Source organism: Panthera leo, chromosome E2, assembly GCF_018350215.1.
Source record: "Panthera leo isolate Ple1 chromosome E2, P.leo_Ple1_pat1.1, whole genome shotgun sequence".
In the NCBI taxonomy this organism is placed as follows: Eukaryota; Metazoa; Chordata; class Mammalia; order Carnivora; family Felidae; genus Panthera; species Panthera leo.
In genome coordinates this window covers 2,631,327-2,657,796 of record NC_056693.1, presented here as the reverse complement: position 1 = coordinate 2,657,796, position 26,470 = coordinate 2,631,327, and the positions used below count along the sequence as shown (strand labels likewise).

The 26,470-nt window shown below is 44.8% G+C and overlaps 1 protein-coding gene across 4 annotated transcripts; it reads right to left on the bottom strand.

Annotated features, from left to right (window-relative positions):
* Positions 1-12: 12 nt before the first annotated feature.
* NLRP13 (NLR family pyrin domain containing 13) lies at positions 13-25,974 on the bottom strand. 4 transcript variants are annotated; one of them, XM_042920166.1, is made up of 12 exons: positions 25,657-25,974; positions 20,293-20,361; positions 13,721-15,308; positions 12,156-12,320; positions 10,542-10,709; positions 9,923-10,093; positions 9,173-9,343; positions 6,423-6,593; positions 5,650-5,820; positions 3,550-3,720; positions 2,222-2,301; positions 13-47 (listed from the first exon to the last, which is right to left on the bottom strand). In XM_042920166.1, coding segments are annotated over exons 1-12 (3,228 nt in total). In that variant the 5' UTR covers positions 25,958-25,974; the 3' UTR covers positions 13-45. The 4 variants fall into 4 exon arrangements, with proteins under 4 accessions (XP_042776100.1, XP_042776099.1, XP_042776101.1 ...); XM_042920165.1 differs by lacking the exon at positions 13-47 and having other exon boundaries at positions 1,962-2,301; XM_042920167.1 differs by lacking the exon at positions 13-47 and having other exon boundaries at positions 1,962-2,301; positions 3,550-3,663.
* Positions 25,975-26,470: the final 496 nt, after the last annotated feature.

Here is a 26,470-nt window from a genome sequence, read left to right as displayed (position 1 = left end):
TTCATCTCTCATCTGTGGAGAAGAGGGAAGGCATCCTGCCAGGGTTTCTGCAACAGAGGTGATAAAAAAATAAGACAAAAAAACTGAGCCATGAAGCATCTAGTTAGCAATAGAGGATCTTGAGATGATAGGATTAAAGGAGATTATTAACCTAAGAGCATCATTTACAGGTGCTTATCACAACTGACCATTTCACACATCATTCTGTGTAATTTTTGCAAAACCTGAGATTGATGCTATCAGACCCAAGTTGTAATGAGAAAATTGGCTTAAAGGGTATAAAATCATTAGCTGAGCAGTGGTTTTATCAAAAGCCACTGTGAATGTTTCCATTCCATAGAACCTGTTTGTCTTGCCAGATTCAACACAGGGGATCCTTTATTCAACCACATCCCCTCCATTACATCACAAGAGGGATTCTCTCTGCTTCTTCTAGATAACTCTACACTACCCCTGCCTAACCCTACCCCCTGGCCATACCATAGTCCTGGCCACATCTACCCACACTTTTAAGATGGCCAAGTATCAGGTGTGAAAAAGGAGGTGGGGGGAGGTAGGTGGTCTTCCACATAATCACGGACTTGAAGTTAGAGTACAATTGGTCACAAGCTAAGCAGTGTTTGTTGGGTGGTGGGCTTCCTAAACTGCAGTGAGCCTGGGGAAGTAGCTCAGCTGTCACCTCATCCAAATCCATTCAGTCCCATCCCATTTCCCTTCTGGGGATGGGGGTAGACCTATCCTTGATTTCCCTAGAAAGCCACTTTGGCGTTACGTGGCTTTGAAATAAAACAACATTGTTAGAAGACCCAAAGGTGAAGAAGCTTTGCTGTAATTGAAATAATTCCATGGCACATCCAGAAATTCTAGAATAAATCCTAAAATATTATGAAAATATTGATAGAGAATTTGTAGATCTAATGTTCACAGAAGAATATGCCCATGTTTTGTTTCCAAAGACACAATGAAGAAATTTTGGGATCCTCTTGGATTTGGGGTTAACAGTTTGTCAGATTATCAGAACTAACACAATGCTATTTTAACCTACAGTAACTAAAGACATGGAGACTGAGGTGTATCTAAACCTTTGATTTTAAAATCTCTCTTCCTTGACAAGATTTTCTTAGTTCATAAACCTCCCCCCCCCCCCACTATCCCAGCTTTTATCTATGATGAATGACCAAAATGCACAAGAAAGAGAAGGAAGGATTTATTTCAAGGACTCTGGGTTTCCCTTATATTTAATGGTGAGGGAACATGATGGATAGAAGGATCATGGACTTACTCCAAGACCCCACTGGGTCTCATAAGGCATGTTGGCTCTTAAAATAGAAGACTCGGATTCTAAGTTCCATTATTTGACTTACTATTTCTGTAATTTGTTGTAGAACATTTATTTACCCTCATAATCTTTGTTTTCAAAATCAGTCAAGTAGGGATGTCCCTACCTACAGGGCTCCGATGTGGATTTAGACACACTATGATGGGTTTTATAAGCTACGAAATGCAAAATGCAATGAATGTCCCACTGTTCCCTCGGACTACTTCTGATAGCTTTTGCCTATTAAATAATAGGGCAAAGGAGATAAAATTGTGATCAGATCCTATCTTCATATGTATTTCCCATGTACGACATCAATTTCACATTACATCCTTGGGTAGGATCCATGTTCCCCAGCATTTTCAGGTGAGTAAAATACATTTTAGACATAACACAGCCATGGATCATTCAAAGGTACACGCAAAAGCCAAAATTGGGTCTATCTAAATCGTAGGAATGGTTCTTGATCTCCATCTGGCTGGTTTATCCACAGTATAATAACTGCGGAATTACAGTCACATCTATCCCATCTCTCGATCCATAGGAAATGAGGTTTTAGGCTTTCTCAAGGTATTTTTTTTATATCCTTTGCTTTATTGAATTCTCTTAACATGTGAGAGTTAAAGACATTACACCGAGAAAGACAAAAGGAAAGTTAAGGCAAAGCCAATGTAGGCTCTTGGGGCCAAATGTAGTATTAGATTAGGATTCTGGAGATTGGGTATTTAAATATGCTGCTTACAACAAATTGCGGGAAAACACTCTGGAGGTAACTGCTCATTTGTCCTCAAGAGCAGCAACACCTGATAAATCTCCTGGCGATTCTACTCCAAGAACATCCCATAGTGTAGCCATTGGATCACCACCACCATTTGTCCTCAAGGTCATTGAAATCCCACTTACACTTGACTCTCAGAAAGGACCCCCTCTCCTGCAATTCCTCGAGCTCCCCCTTCACTATGTTGTACAACTCTTTTTCAAGCCTGCAAGAAAGAGAGATAGAATGTTTTTAATAATGCATTACTTAGATGTGAAGTTGGTAATGTAAAGTCCTGAATGTGTAGATTTTGAACAACTTCCTCAAGCAGGCAAGATTCTTTGGTATCTGAGAAGGTTTCTGCAAAAATGTGCCTAGTTTAAGGTCTTTCTCCAGGGGAAAAGAAAATTCTGCTTACCTTTCTGACCTCATGTCCAGAATACTGAATAAGGTAGAGTGTGTTCTAATTAAACACTCTTATTTCACTGCCTGGAAAGGGCAATACAGAGCTTGGTAGTCTAACCTCAGCCTTTGCACATGCTACTCCAGCTTCCTTCAAACACTCTTGGTCCTTTGTCACTGTCCATGTTCCCCTCCTGACATGTGGATTCCTCCTTCTAGCCTCCTTGGGATTCAGCATCAACATCACCACCTCTGACATGCCTTCTGGTACCACTCTGATCACCCTTGTTTTTCTACCACAATCCCAAGTTTCCTTCCCAGCATTCGTGACAACACTGCTTTTATACATTTCAGATTTGTCCTCTCCCTAAGGAGAATGCAGACCCATGACGGCAAGGCTCATGACCATTTATTTACTGCTATCTGCTATGGCATGCTTGGCCCATAGTCAGCATTAAAAAGAGGTATCATTGGGGCGCCTGGGTGGCACAGTCGGTTAAGCGTCCGACTTCAGCCAGGTCACGATCTCGCGGTCTGTGAGTTCGAGCCCCGCGTCAGGCTCTGGGCTGATGGCTCGGAGCCTGGAGCCTGTTTCCGATTCTGTGTCTCCCTCTCTCTCTGCCCCTCCCCCGTTCATGCTCTGTCTCTCTCTGTCCCAAAAATAAATTAAAAAAAAAAAAGTTGGAAAAAAAAAAGAGGTATCATTGAGTGAAATGTTGTTGAATTATTGAGTAGGTACAAAAATGCAAAAAATGAGGGGACTCCTCAACTACACAAATGTCTGCAGGACGGTGCTGCCCAGCATGGTTGCCACTATCCACATGTGGCCATTTCAGTAATTCAGCTCCTTGGTTGCATTAACCACATTTCAAGTGCCCAGTTACCACATGCTGCTACCGTCTATTCTATCGGGCAGTAGATATAGACTGTTTCCGTCATTACTAAAGGCTCTGCTGGCCAGCACTGCTCCAGGAAATCCAATGCAGGGTGAATCTGACGCTTGCTATAAGACATCGGCCCATCCATCCCCTCTTATCAGGTGCCTCCCAGCATTAAAGGTGGTGGGGATTACCCAAGCTTCTGTAGTTTGCAGGTTGATTTTTTCAAGGCCTTCCACAGTGTGCTGACTCCTCTGGGCTCCAAGTCATTCCCCAGAAGGTTCAGGTTAAACAGGCTTTTACTGCTTCTGAGAACAGAGGAGAGATACTGGCAGCAAGCAGGTGTCAGATTGCATTTCTCCAACCTAGGAGTGGGTGAGAAGGAAGTGTGAAAGATGGTCCACTAGGATTGAGAAGGTAGAAACAGAAATGATACACATCTAGGAAAAAGTCTGTGGTTAAGCAGTGAAGAGACTGCCACACACCAGACACTTCTCCAACTGCTTACACATAACTCATTTACTCATATACCAATCCTATAAAGAGGTGGCCAATGTCTTAAACTCCATTTGCCAGATGAGCCAACAGAACGTCAGTCTGCCCAACTGTGAAAGAAACCATGTTTGTAAAAAGTAGATGTGAGTTTGGAAGATCCTTGAAAGGACTAAAATAAGATTACAACCTCTTCACTACACTTTCATCTTGTTCCTAAATTCAACAAAACAAAAATCTGTATGCCTAGTAGCTGGCCAACCATATGTTCAAAGACGAAAGTGACAAAGTGTTACATCAGTTTAACAGAGTGGAAATTTCCACCAAGTCTATAAAGATATGTGACAGGTGTCCATACATGAAAATTTTGAGATGAATCACTGGGTTCTACTCCTGAAGCCAACACTACACTGTATGTTGACTAACTTGAACTTAAGTTTAAAAAATGCCTTCCGAAAAAAAGTTGCGATGCATGAAGAGTGGAGAGAAAGGATAGGTTTTCTTAGGGTGGAAGGGGTTGGGTAAGATCCAGAGAATGCTTCAAGATAAAGGTACTATTTAAGGATAGGAAGAGAATGACAGGAGAAAGACCCACTCCAAGATCACATAAGTGCACCCTGTCTCCAGTCTAGCGCCACCTGCAGGGCTTTTACTGGTACCTTATACTGTATATTGTTGACCTTGATTGTGAACCTCTAACATTTCCATGGTCATCTAGGTCAGTGTTTCTCAATGAAAGGTGATTCCCCCCCTCCCCCACAGGGGAGACGGAACAAAGTCTGCAGAGCAGGGAGGTGCTATTTCATCTGGTGGGTGGGAGCCAGAGATGCTGCTCAGCATCATATAGAATGAAGGACCACCCACAGCAAAGGATTACTCACCCCAAGGTGTCCACAGTGCTGAGGTTGGGAAACCCTGGTTTGATGGTAAAGATGGGACCTTGTGAGCACAAGTTAGCCATGCAGGTGCCTGCTTTAAGGCTACTACTTTGGAGAATGAAACCAGATGGAAGTGAACTGAGTATCAGGCAGGCGTTCATCATTAAAGACAACAGGAGAGCTGTTGCAAACATTTTACTCATTTCTGCATCCAGGGAGAAGCAGCTAGAGAGTGAGGGCTTAAAACCAGACCATCATTCTTTTTTAAGGCACAAAGAGGACCCTGAATTACTTGCGTAAATCCCAGGGCTTCTCCTTCACCTGAAGGATAAAGAATTGTGCACCTGAAGATACTCCTTGGAGGATAAGGATGTACTAAGAAGCAGCAACTGGTGACTTACTTATGGGCATAATGCCCTCAAGGTGCATCCATTAAACACACATGGCGGGGGGGGGGGGTCTCCACAGAGAAAGAAATACTGTAGAATCTCTTAACATTTTTTGAGAGTGAGTAGAATCACTGCCTATGTGAAAAATAGCTAACATGTAAGCCACACTTAACCCAAACTCCTATTCCTGGAGTCTAAACCATCTTAGTTTGCTAAACAAACACATTGTCTTATAGTTAAAATCAGACTTCCCCTTAGGCAGAAAAGACTCTGTGGCCAGGAAACAGGCTGTATCTGCCCCCCACCTACTATCCAAAAGGTACCGATTGAAAAGAGTATTAATATTCCAAGGAGGGGGTGAGTGGTATGAACTTCTGTCTCTGAACTGGAGTCTTATTGTTGAGAAGAGATTTTTAACAGGAGAATTTAGTCCTTTGTTCCCCACCTTCTTGAACCCCCAGGTGACCCCATCTATTCCTTCCTACCCCAAAAGTAGAGATGGGGGCTTCCTGCAAAGAGAACAGGGTCAACCCACCCAAGCGTGTTCAATGCACACTTCGGATGTTTTAGGACCTCACACAGGTGTTTCACTCCATCATCCTGAATGTCATTGCTCCCGATATCCAAAATTTTCATGTTACAATTATGCTGGAGGGCATTAGCAAGCTCCTGACAGCCTTCCGCTGTGAAAGAACAATCTGACAAACTGCAAAACAAACACAAAGGGAAAAAGAACAATCCTGGAGTCCTTAGACTTTGCTCTATATACCAAGCCCATCTCACAGTCTCCCAAGGAAAGGAGAGATGCCAAAGTGAGACTTCTCATCCAGAGCCCTGGGAAGAAAAGGGTGCTGGTCAGGAGGTCTGAGACACCCCGGGTACTCTATCTACCCTTGGTGGAAATTAAGTAGACAGGACAACAGCATAACCCTCTCCCCATGCCATCTATAGGGAGCTTGCACCTGGTTTCCTCTGGATTTCACCCCATGCACCTTAATTTTGCTTTTCCACCCTTCATTGTAATAAACCACAGCCACTAATCTGGGCTGCACACAGAGTGGAGTCCTCTGTGAGTCATCAAGCTCCTGGGGTGGTCTTGGGGACTCCCAGCACACATTGTGGTTGGTCCTTCACAATCATCCCCGTAACCCATCCCCTCACGCCCTTCCAATAGAGCCCGAAGCTTCTCTGTGTGAGCCATCACATCTACACCCAGGACTTCAGCCCCATTTGGAACGCAGGCATCTGCAGGTCAATTCACATGGTCTCTTCTCATCGTCCGAAGGGCAGGGAGGCAATGGAACTTACTCCAGGTTCTGGAGGCTGCAGTCCGGATGACTCAGGGCCTTACACAGAAACTTCACTCCCTCATCTCTCAGGTTATTCTTCCTCAGGTTCAGATGGGTCAAACTCTTGTTCTTGAGGAGAGCATCTGACAAGTCCTTGCAACTGGATGTACCGAGCTGGCAGAACCAGAGCCTGTGGGGCAAGAGCCATGGAGACAGATGCTCCAGAAAGCAGCCCAAACCAAGACCACTGGGGACACAAGCCTCAAGCCCCACCTCAACTATGGTGTTGAGTTCAGCCACGGTGTCCCCCTGAACCCCCACCCAGGAAATGCTGAGTATCTGTGCTTACTTGTCCTTCCCCAGACTTCTGCAATGAGCACACCATGAACATGCCGGTCCTTAGTGTTTGGTTTAAAAAAAATAATAACAACAAAGGGATGCTCAAAGCATGCCAAGTTTGCGTAATACAAAAGGAGTAAGTTCTGAAGATGTACCATAGAGTGTTGTGCTTATAGCTAACAATACTGTATTGTGTAAAGTTCTCCAAGATTCAGATTTTTTACGTGCTTATATTTTCTATGTTAAGTCTTAGCCACAAAAAACAGTTAATAAAAAAGGATACAGAAGGAAACTTTGGAAGGAGATGGATATGTTTATGTCCTTAACGGTGGTCATATGGCCACCATATGGCCATGATGGTCTCGTGGGTGTGTCCTTCTCCCCTAACTCACCGATTTGTATATATTAAATATGTACGACTTTTCACATGTCAAAAAAAGTGCAGTATGCAATACAAGTTGTAGGAGATCTAGAATACAGATACATGTTAGACATTTGTATATATTAGACATATAGGTATAACAGACATTTATACATGGTGTACATATGATAATGCTACTGTGTAGCATATGTCATGTGAATTATATATGTTACATATGATATATAGTTATATAGGAGATATGTAACAGATTATTTATGCATTAGATATATATAGTATACATGTTTGAAATATATGGCATATATTAGATATCTAGGTATATAACAGATACATACATGGTGTACATATGTTATCATGTAACATATATCACATATAATGTGCAGCTATAAGATTTTTATATATTTCATATATTATGTATTATTAATATGTATATATTAAAGTATCTTATATAGGTGTAATTATAAATGGGATAAATATAATGTAACCTATAACTGTCATATGTTATATTAGTTCATATTACCTATGAATGAATTACTTACTAATATTCTGGTTCTTTGAAGCTCTGTGCTGAGAGTGCTAACCTCTTAGTCCCTAGCTCAGATTCTGTCGTCTTTCACCATACACCCCCTTGGATGTGCCTCAAGACCCTTGGCCTTTTTATCCTTTTATGCTCACCTGAACAATATCCAGTTTTTGGAAAACCCATCGAAATGACACTTGGCCAGTGGACTCATCCCCACCCGACGACCCCCTTGAGACCTACAGTCCTACATACATACAACAGCTTTACGTGGTTGGCTAATAGGCATCTCACGTTCCCATGTCCCAATCTTAACATCCAAACCTCATCCTCCCATCTTCTCCAGTCAGAAAATGGCAGTGCCTTTCACCCAGCTGGCAAACCCACCACCTGTGGGGCATTCCTGGTTCCTTTCCCTCTTCAACCACCACTGACCCATCAGCAAGCCCTACTGGCTGTACCTTCACGTATGCCCTGAAGTCCCACCACCTCACCTGGCTGATTCATATTCATCCTTTTGCTTGATGAACAGGCACTTGCTGCCTCCTATTTTTGCTTCCATTATAGTCTAGCCTTCAACAGCAGTCCAGGTGATCGTTCAGAGTCTGTCCCTGTACAACCTCCAGTCCTCAGAGGACTTTCCACCTTGCTCCCAACAAAACAGATTCGTACATGGCCAGGGCATATTCCCATTATCCCCCTCGCTCACATTACTCTAGCCTTACGAGTCCTCTGGATGTTCCTACAACACTCCAGTCTTGGGACCTTTCCTTCCTCTTCCTTCTCTGTGTCTGGTTCCTTCAGTCTCTGCTTCAGTGTCACCTCCTCAGGTCGGTGGGAGACCTTACCAGGAAACCAACACACCATGCCTTGTCTACTCATTCCACTTTGTCTTCCTCGCTGAACTACTAGTTTTGTTTTTTTGGTATCTCACTCATCAATCTACATCCTCCTCACAGGCAGGAAGCTTGTCTGTCTTATCCACCACCCCAACCTTGGTGCCCAGCTGTGTTGGGATATAGGAGCTCAGATATAGGTTGACTAAATGGTAATTTCCTGGTATCCTTGTTAAAACTGAATTCCTTGGCACAACCCCCAGAGATTGATTCAACAAACTGAGGGTGCTACTCAGAATCTGTGTTTAGAACGGTGCCAGGCACATGGAGTACTTGCTCGACGTGTGTTAGTGTTCAGTGATAGAAATGGGTCCCAAATGGGGGCGCCTGGGTGGCTCAGTTGGTTAAGTATCCAACTTCAGCTCAGGTCATGATCTCACAGTTTGTGAGTTCGAGCCCCGCATCAGGCTCTGCACTGACAGCTTAGAGCCTGGAGCCTGCTTCGGATTCTGTGTCTCCCTCTCTCTCTGCTCCTCCCCTGCTCATGCTCTGTCTCTCCTTCAAAAATAAATAAAACATTTGTAAAAATTAAAAAAAGAAAAAAGAAACGGGTCCCAAATGAAGGGCCCATTGTTTTCCTCCATGCCCACCCCCAAGCAGAGTCATTTCTAGAAACAGAGCCAGGAGATACTCACACCAATCTCTCTAAGGCACACTCGCGGTGAGTCAGGGAAGCACACAAGAGCCTCACGCCCTCGTCTCTGAGCGGATTAAATCCCAGGCACAGTCGACTTGTTCTCTGGGTACTGGTGAGGTACAAAGCTAGATCCTGATAGCTGGCTGCTGACAGGTTGCATTTCTCCAGGCTGCAGAGGAAGGCACAGGTACAGGGCGAGCCTTGGACATGCCCACGTTTTCTTTCTCAAACTCTCAGTCCCTTAGGCCACACATCTGGGACCCAGACATCGTGAAAAATTAAACTGTATAAAGAACAAAAGCTTCCAGGAGAAAAAAGTGGGTCAAGTAAGGTTTCTCATTCTCAACCCTACTGACCTTTGGTCAAGAACATTCTTTGTGGTGCTGGTGTGGAGGTGGGGGCTTGTGTGTGGGGGTTCTCGAGTGCATTGAAGGATATTGATCACACCTAGTCTTCACCCACTACATGCCAGTAGCAACCTCCCCTCCAAATTGTGAGGACCAAGTCAATGTCCAGACACTGTCCCCTGGAGGACAAGATCACCACCAGTTTAAAACCACTGGGTTTAGGGGAGACTGGCAGGAGAGACAACACAGTCAAGGTGAGGGCGAAACTGGCCAAGACAGAGCCCTAAGGAGGAAGGTGGAAAGAGTGAAGACGGGGAATGTGTCCGTGGGATGGGTAACTACAATGGGATGTTCCCCAAGACTCCCCAAAGATGCTATTTAGACAAGGCAGGAAGGCTTACGACAACTCCTTCAGGGAAGACTCGGGCATCTCCGAGGGCCCCTGCAGACTTTTCACCTCAACACCAGAGAGATCATTGTCCCCCAGGCTGAGGAAGCGCACACTCGAGTTCTTGCTGAGCTCCAGAAAGAGATGACGACAGGCTAGAGGGGTGAGGCCACAGGATTCCAACCTACCAGAGAGGCCCCAACACAGGGAGTTACTCCCGGAGAAGAGGGATCTTCATTTGGAGTCCCCCTTGCTTCACAACCAAAAGCCAATTTCTCCTTGTTCTTCACCCTTTCTCCTGGCAGGATGGTCTCCAAGTCAGTGCTACTCAGAGTGTGGTCCAAGGTCCAGCGCCACTTTGGAGGCTGTTAGAAATGCTGCCAACCTCCACCACCCACCCAGAAGCCCTGCTGGGGCTCAGGGGGTGGGTTCCAGGCCCCTGCCTTTTAACGCACCCCCTCAGGTGGCTCTGGCAGGCAAGAATTTTGCAAAGCACTGCTCTGTACCCATGCGCGTTCCCTTTGCTCATCTTTCTCTACAGCCTTTCGCTGCCGTGCTGAGTCCCATCCTCCCAATGCAGCCCTGAACTGTGGGGTGACCTTGGGGACCAAGCCAGAAAACCAGAGACTTACCACAGATACTGGATGTTGCAGGCTGAGTGCCTCAAGGTTTTAAAGATCATCGTGGACACGGGAATTCCCAGGTTGTTCGAGCTCAAGTTCAGGTGTGTCAGCCTGTGGTTACCATACAGGACAAGGACAAGTTCCTTCAGAATCCTCACAGGAGTTATTGATTTGCACCTGGGGAAGAGAGGCGGGGAGGAGGGTAGCCTCATGGAGGGGAGTGCTTCCTCATCTCGCTTTTCTACCACACCCATGCATATGCATGCTTGCACACACACACACATGTGCATATGCACACCCTCCCTCAAGGACATGCATATACAAGAGGAATCCAAAACCTGATTTGGATTCATCCAAATTTGGATACATCCAAAGCACAGTTGGATGTATTAAATCAGAAATCAACCCCCCACTCTTCCTTGGGGTGGGTGTCCCCCACACCAACCCAGTACTGCCTAGTGAGAACACATCTCTCCTCTTGTTTTCTCTTAAATTTATTTCTCCTCATCTTTAGTACTAAGTGAGAAGACCAAGAGCGAGGGAAAGGGGGAAGGACGAAAAAGCAGATCATCAAGCAGGATGTTTAAGGCTGCCTCCCAGGTGTTGGAGCCAGCGCCCTCAGGTTTGAGGGGAGTCATTACTGCCAAATCCTTGCCTCTTAACTCACTGAGTCAACACATGCTTCTGATCCTCAGACCTTGAGGTAAGCACCGAATTGCAGAGGGACAGCAGGACAGAATCAGTTGGCCTGAACTCGAGAGCATCCAACCCAACGCCTTCTCCAACAAGAGCCACTCACTCTGTCCTTGGTCAGGTAGCTCTTCCCTGGCTCCCCCTTCAAGAGCCACCTCCATTCTTCGCCACCTTCAAGCCAGATTTAAGGCCCTGTGATCTCTACTTACATCATGTGAGAGAGGCTTCAGTCCAGAATGATGCTTCAGCTCCACAACTCGGTCTTTACTCAAGTATCTTTTATTTTATTTTTTTTACTCAAATACCTTTTAGATAGGGTGTGAAAGAGGAGGCTTGGCATTTTTAGATAGAAGAAGGACCTCTCCTGAGTCCCTGAACAGATTTCCCCCTGCTTTGGGAGAGGTCACGGTCTCCTACACTACTCTTATCATTTACGTCTGTTTCTCCAACACTGTGAGCTCCAGGAAGGCAGGAATTATCTGTTCTGTTCACTGCTATAACCTCATAACAGAGAAGAGATGCTAGGTATTCACTGAATGAACAAATGCTTCACTGCAAACTATCCACCTTTCCTTAAGACACAACACTTCACCTAGACTCCACATGAACTCTGGCTCTCCTCAAGCGCTTGGTCTCCACCACATCCTACAAGTCTTCTACTCCTTCATATCCAGCTCAAGACAGCAGCGTCATGCAGAGGTCTTATGGAAAAACTAGTTGGCCTACGCGTTTCTCTCGTGCAAGACCACACACAGCAGGGTGTTGGGTCTTTGCCCAAGGAGCAGTTTTGCTCATAAAGGGAACTTGTTTTATTCTCCCAAGCACCTGAACTTACTTTCTGGAAAACAGACACTCAATGCAATAATCCCAAGGAAGACATTGGATTATCTTCCGATGGAATTTTTCACACTGTGAGGGTCTCACACTTACGTCAGTTTTTGGAGTTTGCACCTTGGATTTCTCAGTTCGTAACAGAGTTTCTTCATTGAAAAAGCATTAAGCTTGCTGTTACTGAAGTCCAGCTCAGTCAGATTCCCATTGGAAAACACGGAGCAAACATCCTGCCACTGACGTATCTTGGAATGTGGCCTTGTCCTTTACGAGGGAGGCAAAGAAGGGTTACTAGAGTAAGTGATCTTCAACCAACACCCAGAGTGTGGTCTACTGGAGATGCAAACAGACTCAGTCAAAGTGCAGGAATTTACTGGAGTTCAGGGCAGGAAAATTGTGACCCCCGGAAGCATAGCTCTCAAAGTCCCAGATGGTTTATTCCAACAATCCTCAACCACTCTTTTTGGAGGAAGGCAACCATGTGAGGTGAGGTGGCCATTGGATACTCCTTATGAGTTCAGACTTTAAGTCAAAAGGACCTAAGATAAATTCAGAGCTGGGTCACCTATGATATGATTTAATCTCTGTGCTCCAATTTTCTCTCCCTCAATGTAGATAATAAAACTTACCCTAATAGAATTTTGTGATTAAAAAAAAAGGGGGGGTGCCTGGGTGGCTCGGTTGGTTAAGAATCTCTTTTTTAATTTATTTTTTAAAATTTATATCCAAGTTAGTTAGCACATAGTGCAACAATGATTTCAGTAGATTCCTTAATGCCCTTTCTTATTTAGCCCATCCCTCCTCCTCCAACCCCTCCAGTAACCCTCTGTTTGTTCTCTGTATTTAAGTCTCTTATGTTTTGTCCCCGTTTTTATATTATTTTTACTTCCCTTCCCTTGTGTTCATCTGTTCTGTGTCTTAAATTCCTATGATTGAAGGCATATGATATTTGTCTTTCTCTAATTTTGCATAGCAAATAGCCTCCAGTTCCACCCACGTAGCATAGGACTCTTAATTTTGGCTCAGGCCATGATCTCCCAGTTTGTGAGTTGGAGCCCCATGTGGGGCTTTGCACTGACAGGGCAGAGTCTGCTTGGGATGGATGGTCTCTCCCGCTCTCTCAAAAATAAACTTAAAAAAAAAAATCTAAAAAAAAAGGCTCATGTGATATTTAGAACTTAGGATAATTGGAATTCTAACTCTTTAGTATTTTCTTACTGCAGTAGGCTCTCAATGTTTATAAGAGTAAAAGAGCATTCAAGTCATGAATTAAACTTTTTATCTTAGATGAAGAAAGTAAAAACAAAGAACACATTATAGCACCTGAAGGATATAAAGTTCTACACGCGGAGCCCAGAATTATTACAGTGTTGGTTAGAGTAGTTGTTCCAATCTTAGTGTATTTGTATTTGTATGTGTACATGTGCCCGTGTATTTGTGTTTAACATCCCGGTTAATTCTGATCTATAATTAAAAACCACTGAGGAAAGACAAAAAGAAGCTGTACTGTAGGGAAGCACAGACTAACCTTGACACCAGAAGATATGTTTGGTCAACCATAACCACTGACAACCCAAAAACACATCCCCAGTTTTTCATGGAAGAACTTGGACAGAGCCTGGAAAGAAGAAATCTGGGAGGGGAAACAGTCTTGCATTACTCACTCCAGAGTTTCCAAGTTGAAAGTCAGTTCCGTCTGAGGGATAGCACTGCTGACAGAAAGCCTTAGCTTACTTAGCCTTTGACAGTGTTTTAGGCAAAACGAAGACACTTGGAGTTGTAGACTCCCAAAGATATCGACGTCAGCTTCAAGGAGATGACTCAAAATCTGCCTTACAAAGTTTTCCTCCCGAGTCTCGTATAAGCACTCAAAGAAGTGTAGGAATTCAAAACAGCTGGAGACGAGGTCATAGCTTTCTAATTCATCTGCCCATTCCAGTAATTCATCCGTTGTCCTAGGACTCATTTTACAACGCAAAGTATCTTCCAGTTCTTCTGCGAGGTTTCTTTTTAAAAGGCCAAAGAAAAACAGAGCCATCTGGTTCCAGTAGAAGTTTGTGTCAGCCAAAGCATCGTTCAGAAGCACCTTCATCTCCTGGTGCTTTGGAGGACCACCAATGGATCCTCTCACCCCCCTGAGCACATAGAACATGGCTCCCAAAAACACCTGGAAACTCTGGTGAGTGAAAGTAACACAATCTTCACAGTCGCTGACCTTTCGAAGAATATTCAACCTGAGGAGAGAACCAATGACAGGTGCTTCCAGGTGCCTGTGTTTGAGGTCCTTCTTTGCAAATGTGAACTTCCAAAACCACATCCCCTCTGCAGCCAGAGAGCACAGGGCTCTCCATTGATCTGGCCAGCTCTGGTCTGACAAACTCACCTCTGCTGTGTCAAGCAAGCTGGAGAAAAAGTAGACATACAGGCTGGTGGTGGTCTGGGTGCTTAGCTGGAAGTGAGGATTTCTCGCCATTTGCCGCTTCAGGCAGGAACACACGGTCCAGCACACCATGGGGGCAGAGCAGAAGTGAAAGAGAGATTCATTCTTTCTTACCCAATGCAAGATTTTCTTAGCTTTGTTTTGGTCACAAAAGTACCTGATGAAATACTCCTCCCGGTCTCCTTCTGTGAACCCTACGATTTGTACAAACCATGGATTCAGTAACAACTTTTTAAGATCGGTGGTTCTATACTCCTTGGTCGTGATCAGTAAGGTAGCCAGGGGAACCAACTCTTTCTTCAACAAGTAGAACAGGATTCTGTTGACTGGGAGTTGCTGGTACCAGTCTTTACATGGTGGACTCTCGTCCAAAGTGGAGGGCACGTCCATTTCTTCAAAGCCATCGATGACAAACAGGAGGCTCTCGGGGCGACTCATGAGAGCTTCAATGGGGGCCTGGGAGTCAGGCCAGTCCCAGGAAAGCAGGCCAGCTAATGTGGTATCCTTCATGTCTCTAACTTTATGGCAGCTGATAAAGAAAACATAGGAGAATCTCTGATGAAAGAGAAAGCCCTCTGCCCAATGCAGCACAACCTTCATTGCCAGGGTGGTCTTCCCGACCCCTGCTAGACCCTCTAAGACGATCGTCTGTGGCTGGGCTCCAGTCCTGTTAGGATACAGGAGGCTCTTCAGTCCTTCATGTTCCTTTTCAGTCACATTGCGCAGGTATATATGGTCTTCAGGCCAAGGGATGTTGTCCCACATCATCAGAATTTTAGCCTTCATTCTCTCTCTGTATCTTCTTCTGTGGTCTAAAAACAGAGAAGTGAGGCAAAACACAACACAATAATGGTCAGAAGGAGGTTCAGCCTCAGGAATACTAAGTCCTTATATAAAGCCTTGAACAAGACAAACAAGTTCTGCCTTTGAGAGTCTAACTTTTGGAGGAGGGCCATGTGGTGATCGAGAGGAGCCAAGGTAGAAGTAAATAGTTTAAGGATATACACAGATAAAAAAAAAAACACAAGAGGACACAAGAGAGACTGAGAATGCCCTCTGAGGTGGGGAAGGGATCTGCAGAGGCTTCTGGATGAGAGTTAGTGCCATAATCGTGAGAAGCCACCAGTCCAAGATGTAGAAGGAGAGGTTGCCAGGCAGAGTGAAAAGCTACCGCAAACACCTTCAGACAGGAAGAACATTCTAGAACACAGCAAGAGGCCCAATAGGTGAGCTCGTCTCTTGGAAGGGGCTGGTCATGAGTATCTTCATTCTAAAGGCCCAGAGATTGTCTACATTTTTCAAAGGTCACTGTTGTTTGGAGAGGGGATTATGGTGCAAGAAACCCACTCATGAAGCTACTTCGATCGTCTAAGTGAAAGTCGGCAGGTTTGGTCAAACATACCCGTTGATAACCTAACAGCAACAACAGGTCTCTGATTCCCTGTGGAAGCACTTGGCACAGCCTGTGAAGAACTAAAGCATATGTATATAAAATGAATGGGGTGGGGTGGGGGGCACCTGGGTGGCTCAGTTGGTTGAGCACCACACTTCAGGTCAGGTCATGATCTCACAGTTTGTGAGTTTGAGTCGCGTGTCAGGCTCTGTGCTGACAGCTCAGAGCCTGGAGCCTGCTTTGGATTCTGTGTCTCCCTCTCTCTCTCTGCCCCTCCCCTGCTCACACTCCATGTCTCTCTCTCTAAAATAAACATTTAAAAAAATTTTTTTAAATAAAATAAAATGAATGGATCCAGGGTATATCTGGAGAGTAGAGCCAACAGCATTACCAATGGATTTCTCACGTGGGGGTGGGGACTGCTAAGGAAAATAGTTGTACCTGCATTCTATGTTTGTGGCTTAATTAGCTCAGTGGGGGAAGATTCCATTTACTACATGCACACACATGTTCCTGGTGGAAAGAACACAGAGTAGGAATACCAAAGACCCACCTTCGCATTTTCTTCAAGATTTAGAATACTTAGGACTGCGATGCTCTGTGGACACTCCACTTCTTTGAACCTCGGTTCCCTTGGTAGGAGTTCAAAATAAGCAGTAAAGAATGGAAAAACATTTTTCTTTCCCCCATCAGAAGGGAAAGGTCATCTTCCGGAGGTAGGGCAGAGAGAGAGAATCCCAAGCAGGCTCCACACTGTCAGTGCAGAGCCCAATGCAGGGCTGGAACTCATGAACTGTGAGATCATGACCTGAGCCGAGATCGAGACTGATGCTTACCCGACTGAGGCACCCAGGTGCCCCATAAACACATAGTTTCTAAGTTGGTTACCTTTGCAGAATTGGTTTTATAGGAAAAAATTTAGAATATTAAGCACTCTGTACCATTTATATTTGTTTGTATAACCACTTTACTCAAACCAGAAAACAAATCTAGGAACCAAAAACTTCCCCAAAAGTTGTAAAAAATATATTTTAAAAGATATTACATCTATTTTATTTTTTTAAGTTTATTTGTTTTGAGAGAGAGAGAGAGAGAGAGAGAGAGAGAGAGAGAGAATCCCAAGCAGGCTCCACACCACCAGCACGGAGCCAGATGTGGGGCTCGAACTCACAAAACATGAGATCACAACCTGAGCCAAAATCAAGAGCCGGATGCTTAACAAACTAAGCCACCCAAGCATCCCATACTACATCTATTTTAAAAAGACACCAATAAGGGGAAATAGAGTTAAGAGTTTTGACATTAAAAATATTGATGGAGCACCTCGGCGGCTCAGTCAGTTGAGCATCTGACTTCAGCTCAGGTCATGATCTCCAGGTTCATAAGCTCGAGCCCCACATTAGGCTCTGTGCTGACAGTGCAGAGCCTGCTTCAGATCCTCTGTCCTCCTCTCTCTTCCCCGCCCCTGCTTGTGCTCAAAAATAAATAAAACGTTAAAAAAATATTATTGATGAAATAGATTTCATGGAAGGTATGATAGAAAGTTGAAGTAATCTTTCAGATGAGTTTAACAAGAACAAAGATAGTTGCTTGAGATTAAAACGTTACATTTGGAGGATGGGCAAAATAGGTAAAGGAGTGGGGGATATAACAGGCAGAGCACAGGGAATAAAGTCAATGGTAATAGCGATGTATTCGGACAGATGGTAGCTACTCTTGTGAACACAGGATAATGTATAAACTTGTCGAATCACTATGTTGTACATCTGAAACTCATGTAACATTGTGCGTCAACTACACTTAAGTAAAAAAACAGTAAAATGAGTTTTGTTTTAAAAAGTTATCATCTAAAGGTTACTCCCAGGAAACACAACACCTAATTAGAGTTTCAGAAAAAGAACAGAGAAGGAACAACTAATGCCAAAGAGCTAACTCAAGAATATTTGAGAGAAGAGCACAGGTTTTTTACATTTACATGTCCTGCTTGGTATCCAATCCAATTAAGGGGATAAGAACCCAAAACCTAGGGGTGGCTCAGTCGGTTGGGCGTCCGACTTCGGCTCGGGTCATGATCTCGCAGTCTGTGAGTTCGAGCCCCGCATCAGGCTCTGGGCTGACAGCTCAGAGCCTGGAACCTGTTTCGGATTCTGTGTCTCCCTCTCTCTCTGACCCTCCTCTGCTCATGCTCTCTGTCTCAAAAATAAATAAATATTAAAAAAAAAAAAAAGAACCCAAAACCTAGTTACCCCATGACATTTCAGAACACAGGGGTGGAGGACCCCCTAAGCTTTCATAGTGTAAAAGATACGTCATATATAAACAATGTAAAAAAAAATCAAGATTTATCAACAGTGGACACTAGAGGACATTGGAACACCAGAAACACAGAGAGAAAGGCTCTTGAACTGGACAATTACACCCAAGCAATTCATCAAGTAGCGTACTAGAGAAAATTTCCAATCAGGCAAACTCTCAAAGATATTACCTCATACGGACTTTTCTAAGTTATTATAAAATGGGTCCCCTGGAATAGCCATGAGAAAGACAGATGTGGAACCCAGGGAAAAGGGGATGGCACCTTTTGAGAATAGAAAATGGAAACGGAGATTAAATGAAGTCCCAGGATGGGAGGTAGGTGCTAGTGGATACAGACTAGGGAAAGATGGACGGCTTCAGGAATTGTCTAGAAATGGTGATGACGGAGCTGATGGGTTCCTTGTTACATCCGATTGCATTATACTCCCCAAAGAATTTGGGGATGATTATAATAATTGCATGGAAAGTTTAAAAAGGAATTATTAGCTCAAACAAAAACAGGAAATGGTTCTCTCCAAAAGCTATGTGTAATGGGATGAACCGTGTCTGTCTGTCTGTCTGTCTGTCTGTCTCTCTCTCTCTCTCTCACACACACACACACACACACACACACACACACACACACACAGCTATGTCTACATCCTAATCCCTAGAACCTATGTGGCAAATGTGATTAAGAACCTTGAGGGGCGCCTGGGTGGCTCAGTCGGTTAAGCGTCCGACTTTGGCTCAGGTCATGATCTCACGGTCCATGAGTTCAAGCCCCGCGTCGAGCTCTGTGCTGACAGCTTGGAGCCTGGAGCCTGCTTCGGATTCTGTGTCTCCCTCTCTCTCTGACCCTCCCCCGTTTATGCTCTCTGTCTCAAAAATAAATAAATATTAAAAAAAGAACAACAACTTTGAGGGGAGGAATTTATCCTGGATGGCCCTAAATGCAATCAAATGTATTCTCACAAGAGACAGAGAGATTTGTGACACAAAAGAGGAGGTGGCCATGTGCCCACAGAGGCAGAGATTGGTGGGATGCAGCCCCAAGCCCAGGAATGCCACCAGAAGCTGGATAAACAAAGATGGATGGTCCCCTCAAGGTGCCCTGGTGACACCTTGATTTTAGACTAATCCAGAACCGTGAGGGAGTTAACTTCCGTTACTTAAGCCACCCAGTTTGTGAAAATTTATTACGGCAGCTCTGAAAAACAAATATAGCACATGATCCTGATGGGTTATGTGGCTCAGCATTGGTTTATATCCCCAACACTGAAAATCTTTTCCTCCACAAAAATAAGTAATTGGAGAAGGGAGATATTTACCTACCATGATAATTGATTGAAAAACTAAGAGGTTGCAGTGTATGTTAATCCTGTTTGAGCAGAGAAATAATGAAAGTGGCAACCCAGAGTGGCAGAGGGTGGCTTCTACAGAATAGAACTCAAGCGATGTGCAAAAGGTTGATGTTTCTCATTACAAGTTTTAAGTTTCCATGATTCTTTCTGGATCATATACTGGTACATCTATTTGGTAAAACCTCGCCTGTTCCTTAACTGTGTATATTACTTTTTCAACATCGAAGTCTCCCACAATCAATGGGTACAAAACGAAACAAAACAAAACAAAACACAGTTACCTATTAATGAAAAGTCCAGAAACAGACACTGGTATCTAAGAACTGGAGAGCGGAGTCAGAGAAGTTATCCAGTTTATGCTAACTTATCATTCAATCAACAGCAGTGGGGGCGCCTGGGTGGTTCAGTTGGTTGAGCATCCAACCCTTGATCTCAGCTCAGGTCATGATCTTACAGTTCATGACATCAGACTCCGTGCTGACAGTGTAGAACCTGCGTGGGATTCTCCCTCCTCTCTCTCTCTCTCTGCCCCTCCCCTGCTCATGCACACTCTCTTTCTCTCAAAATATATAAACAAACATGAGGGGGAAAAAAAGCAGTAGTGGAAGACGAGGTTGGGAGGGGTGAATTTCTCGCATGTTGTAAAGTGATGAACAATTGAGAGAAGGTGGCAATTATAGACCCAGTAAAATGGATGCCCCATCAAGCAATTTGTCCATCATCACCACCAAGTAGCATACAAACCTTTTTCTTCTTCTGGCACCTCTGGTTCTTCTTGGCTTGGATCTTGGGATCCTTGTGTCTGTGCTAGCTCTGCAATAAACAGTGATGGTGGGATATTGAGATACCCAGGCTGTAAATGACCAGTGACAGATGCTCTCTCCACAGGGCCAACTGGTAAGCCTGGGACTGAAGAGACCAAAGGAATCTCATCCTCCAGCTCCATCCACTCAAGTACTTTGGACGCAGCCATCCCCTGTCAGGAATGCTGTCCTCTCCACACCCACATGGATCACTACCTCACCTGAGTTTTTGCTCAAATTTTAGCTCAACAGTGCTGGACAGTCCTGATTAGTACTGCAACTGATCTCTACAGCCCACACCCGAGGCTCTCCTCCTTCACCTTTCTCTCTTCCAATTTCGTCAACTCCTAACATGCCGTGTGGTCTACACATTTCTCATATTCAGAACCTCTCTCCCCACCTCCCCCACTGGAGGGACACGGGTGGCTAGCCTCTGTTCACTGATTTATCCCAAGTATGTAGAACAAGACCCAGCACAGAAAAGCCACTCCAATATTTCTGGATACCAGAGTACTACAGAAATAAAAGTACCAAGGGGTGCCTGGCTGGCTCAGTCAGTAGACCATGTGACTCCTAATCTCAGCCCCACATTGTAGCTTGAGTTCAAGCCCCACATTGGGCATGGAACCTACTTTAAAAAAAAAAAGAATTCTAGTGTTTTCAAATATTAAAAATGTAGGGGCACCTGGTGGCTCAGTCAGTTAAACATCTGAGTTTGGCTCAGGTCATGATCTTGCAGTTCATGAGTTCAAGCCCCACATAGGGCTCTGTGCTGACAGCTCAGAGCCTGGATCCTGCTTCAGATTCTGTGTCTCCCGTTCTCTCTGCCCCTCCCCTGCTCACACTCTCTCTCAAAAATAAACATTAAAAAATGTAATATAAACTGGTATCCTGACTGCTTCTATGTACGATCATTAACTATACCAAATTCTTAAAAGCTTTCTATTGATTAAATATTGTTAAGAAAAAAAGACACAAAGAATTGGGTTTTAACCTAAACCTCCCTCCATGGGTTTCACAAAACCACTCTGAATGCCCCATTCCTCATGAGCTAAAGGGCCCTTCTGTGTCTAAGTCACACAGTAGTAATTCAGATTCCATTGCCCGGTGCTTAGTTATGAGCCAATGCCCTGAAAAGGATGTGGCTCTACAGAGAACATGGATCTAATATTTATAATTCCATTGGTTGTCAAGGTTTGCAGGACTTGGTCTGGGTAGCCAGCTGGGTCCTGGCTTCCTCCTCATGCTCCCATGTTGCTTTGAAGAACCACGACCCATCACTCTCCACCAAGGAGGTCTTGGCCAAAAAAGTCCCAGTTCTGTGGAGCCCCATAGAGCCTGCCTGCAGGGTCTGTCCAGGGTTAGACCAGCTCTCCTAGCAACGGGAACCTGAATTTGAGTCTCAAGGAGCATAGCTCAGTAGTCTGAGATCATCCCTCACCACTGGTTCCATTTATTTGTACACCAACTACATGACATATTGCCCTTCTTCTCTTGCACATAAACCCAGTGATGGAATCCTTGTAGGTTATAGCTTTGCTGCCACAATCTATATTTTGACACATTAAATTCAAGGCTCTAGATCTTGCTGGGGCCACCTGTCAAAAGAGGCAGGCTCTTCCAAGAAAACAGCCTAGAATTTGAGTCCAATTCCTTTGTATAAAGAACACACACACACACACACACACACACACACACACACACACACACACCCATTTGACTTCCTTTTGTCTCTCTAGGAAAGCCTGTTGTACTACAGATTCACCTACCCAAAATCTGTTGAGATGGTCTTGGGTAGGACAGAAGGGATGTTCAGGGAGAGGGCAAAGATATTCCTGGTTCTGATACTGCCCATCCAGCATCGTCCTCAAAACTAGGACCTAGGGGCACCTGGGTGGCTCAGTCCGTTAAGCGGCCGACTTGGGCTCAGGTCATGATTTCATGGTCCATGAGTTCGAGCCCCGCATCCGGCTCTGTGCTGACAGCTCAGAGCCTGGAGCCTGTTTCAGATTCTGTGTCTCCCTCTCTCTGACCCTCCCCCGTTCGTGCTCGGTCTCTGTCTCAAAAATAAATAAACGTTAAAAAAAATTAAAAAAAAAAAAACACCTAGGACCTGGAATCTAGAAAAAACTACCCCAAAGATAAACAGATGTGGGAGAACTTTCTCTGAGCCCAGTGCCTTCTAAGAATCTCATCCTAGAAACTCAGAGGTGGGTACAGTTGGCCTGGTTTTCTCTTTATATATGTTTATTTTTAAATATAAAATTTATTGTCAAATTGGTTTCCATACAACACCCAGTGCTCCTCCCAACAGGTGCCCTCCTCCATGCCCATCACCCTCCCTCCCACTCCCCATCAACCCTCAGTTTATTCTCAGTTTTTAACAGTCTCTTATGGTTTGGCTGTCTCCCTCTCTTTTTTTTTCCCTTCCCCTCCCCCATGGTCTTCCGTTAAGGATCCACGTAGATCTACCCTATGACCCAGCAATAGCACTGCTAGTAATTTACCCAAGGGATACAGGAGTGCTGATGCATAGGGGCACTTGTACTCCAATGTTTATAGCATCACTTTCAACAATAGCCAAGTTATGGAAAGAGCCTAAATGTCCATCAACTGATGAATGGATAAAGAAATTGTGGTTTATATACACAGTGGAGTACTACATGGCAATAAGAATGAAATATGGTCCTTTGTAGCAACGTGATGGAACTGGAGAGTGTTATGCTAAGTGAAATAAGTCATACAGAGAAAGACAGATGCCATATGTTTTCACTCTTATGTGGGGTCTGGTTTTCAAGAAGAGAGAACAGGGGCCCAGTGGTAACTAATTTGCCCAGGGTTATAGTTGCTTACGTGGACCAGTCTTTGAACCCAGGCAATCTGACTCTAGAACCTGAGCTCCTAAACCCAGAGCCCCCAAAAGACAGGACACATGTGTGTGCCCGTCAACACAGAGGCATTCACATACTCCTAGTCCACAGCATCGTTCAAGCACAGAGACCTTGTTATGCTGTAGTTCCTAGAAGAGGGAGCCAAGGGGCAGTAGAAGCTATCCTGGCCCACAGGACCTTTCATTGTCTCCCACGTTGCTGGATGTGGTCTAGGGCTTTTCCCTGCTGCAGACATATCCTCCACACCCCATTGGAAGGCCAAGTGGGACCGAAAGAAGGACCAGGAAGAAGGGGTCCCTTCTTCATGCCAGGTCTGGCTCTACAGCCTTCACACAGGACCAGTGACCAGAAAGGAGATCCTTCCTTTAAGGGCGTCCTCTGTGCAAATGCCTCCCTCTGGGGTTTCCAGTCTACAACAGGATTTAAGGAGACAAGGTCCCATCCTCTAGCTCTCTGCTCAACACCTGCCTATTCTAGACAAGACTAAATGAGGGATTTTAAATGAAGGGGGAGGTATGGACAGGGAAACCTAGTCCCACCCCATCCTCCTGCTCACCGAAGATACAGAGCCTGAATTTCCAGGCTCAGGATGTCCAATGCCAAAAGCTCAGAGATAGAAGACATCATGTTGCCAGCTCCCATCCCTACTCCTGAGAACCCATGCTCTTGTTGTGGGTCAAGAGAAGCAGTGTATGGTCAGGCACAGAGCCTCTGAGACCCGCTACCTGGGTTCAAGTCACCAGCTCTGTGACCTTGGGCAACTCACTTGAGCTCTGGGCCTGTTGCCTGTCTATAAAACTGGAATGACAGTTGTTACCACACTCCTTAGAAGGAAGTCCTAAGTACAAATTCACAGGAGGCATTGGGGTCAATGCCTGGCTCATAACGAGTACTGGCAAACGTCAGGATTATTATTTTTTTTTAATGTTTAGAGAAAGAGAGAGGAAGGAGGGTAGGGGCAGAGAGGGAGAGAAAGAGAATCCCAAGTAGGCTTCATGCTGTCAGCAAAGAGTCCAATGTGGGGCTCGATCCCACCAACCAGGAGATCATGACCTGAGCCAAGATCAAGAGTCAGACGGACACCCAACTGACTGAGTGACCCAGGTGCCCCAGTAATTTTGGTTTTTTGTTTTTGTTTTTTTTTTTTTTTTTACAGGTCTCAGAGGCAGCCAGGTCTGCCATCAAGAACTCTTAAGACTCACCGCAGAGAGAAAACTGGATAAAAACCACACGGGTTTTTATTTTCATAGGAAAATGAGATCAGGAATACATTCATTAAAAAAAAAGAAACAAACAAAAACAGCACAGTTTTACACTTGCTAACTAGTTATGAAACACATCACAACTATTATAAATACTGCATGATACAATGCCACACTAGGTAGCTAGCTAGCTACTGCAACACCACCATAAACACAGCATGCACTTTAGGGGTGGGGGAGCCTGACGTTTGCTTGCAGGTGTGGGAAGTGTTGTAGTTTGTGAGGTTTTGTGAAGTGGAAAGAGTGTGATCTGAAATCAGGCAGTAAGATGGGAAAAAAATGAAATCTTGCCATTTGCAGCAATGGGGATGGAACTGGGGGGTATTATGCTGAGTGAAATAAGTCAGGCAGAGAAAGACGGATACCATATGTTTTCACTCATACGTGGATCCTGAGAAACCTAACAGAAGACCATGGAGGGAGAAAGGGGTGGGGGGGAAGTTACTGAGAGGGAGGGAGGCAAACCTTAAGAGACTTTTGGATACTGAGAACTGAGGGTTGATGGGAGTGGGGGAGGGGGGAAAGTGGGTGATGGGCATTGAGCAGAGCACCTGTTGGGAGGAGCACTGGGTGTTGTATGGAAACCAATTTGGCAATAAGTTGTATTTTAAAAAATGAAATCGGGCAGTAAGCATGAGTCACATGTACCCAAAACTTAGGAAGCCGGTAGATACTTGAGGTGTGTATATGTGCATGTGCATTTGGTATATTGCTTCACAGCTCCACTCAACTGGGTGCGGTTTTTTGTTTCGTTTGCATGTACCTAGGGTTTTCCTTGCAGGAAAAAAATATCTGCATACGCAAACGTGAAATGCCTGTTATGCTCAAATCACTCCCCAATACTACAGCAGCATGGGAACAAATTTATATTTTGAAAAGAAGGCTTGCGACACGACTGAGTGTGCCTCTCATTTTCCTCTTTTTGCTTCGGATCGTCAACTCCCGTTCCCTCCCAGGCTAGGGCTCCAAGTCTTTGTAGCTGTTATCCCTTTACCTGAAACTTTCATAGCCCAGCAGGGAGATTCTTTGTTACGGAATAGACTAGCACTTTGGCAAGACCCCATAAAAGTCCAGCAGCTCCCAGGAGCAGCAGGTCGATGCCCGTCTGCATCCCTGCCCCCATCTATCCATCCTTCCTACGGACCCACTCACCATTCATCATCGCTCGAACTTCTGTACACTGTGAAGTCAGGTTCATGTTGTCAAAGATGCTGAGGGTCACTTCCCAGATCTGCCTTTCTGAAAAGTATTCACTCAACAGACACAACAGGTTAGTGGGATCGATGGCTTTCAAGTTTGCCCAGGGTATCTGCTGGAAGTTCCCAAGCAGCAGCTGTGAGGACTGGAGGCAGATCTTGAATTCCTCCAGCTGAGGCTGATCCAGGCCCATCAGGTAGGACAGAAGCTTATTATAGGAACCATCGTCGACATAGATGTTCGCCGAGGAGGTCATCTTGCTGAACACGCAGGATTTCTAGCTCTGGCCAACAAGTGTTACATCCACAGCACAAACAGAACCTGTAGAGAAGAAAGGGAGTTGAAACCTTAAGCCAGGACTTGCACCTCCTCCAAAACTCATCGACACGCTTATTCTATCTTCTCCCAGGAGCACTTCCTGCTATCTGTGTTTGTGTACTTCTCTAGCTCTCCTCTGTAAGACCGTGCATGCCCTCTGGACAGAGATGTTGTCTGTTCTTGGCTGCGTGACCAGTGCCTAGAGCAGCACCTGGCACATGAGAAGGAATAAGCAATACCAAACACTTACTCCACACCGTGGTCGCTCACTCTCATTTCATTCTCTAAACCACCAGTGACACACAGGTACATCAATCAGCTCTATTTTATAAAAGAGAAAATGAAAGGACATCTTTGAATTGCTGTAAAAAGGGGTGCCTGGGTGGCTCAGTTGGTTAAGCATCCAAATTCAGCTCGGATCACAATCTCATGGCTTGTGAATTCAGGCCCT

Excerpts from the sequence above, each read along its gene's own strand:
- NLRP13 (XM_042920165.1), bottom strand. The coding sequence starts at position 25,957 with ATGACCTCCTCGGCGAACATCTATGTCGACGATGGTTCCTATAATAAG. Across the intron at positions 12,321-13,720 it reads TTCAACTTGGAAACTCTGGA|GACAAGGCCACATTCCAAGA; the intron begins GTGAGTAATGCA and ends TCCCTCGTAAAG. Across the intron at positions 5,821-6,422 it reads TGCAGCCTCCAGAACCTGGA|TTTGTCAGATTGTTCTTTCA; the intron begins GTAAGTTCCATT and ends TTTGTTTTGCAG.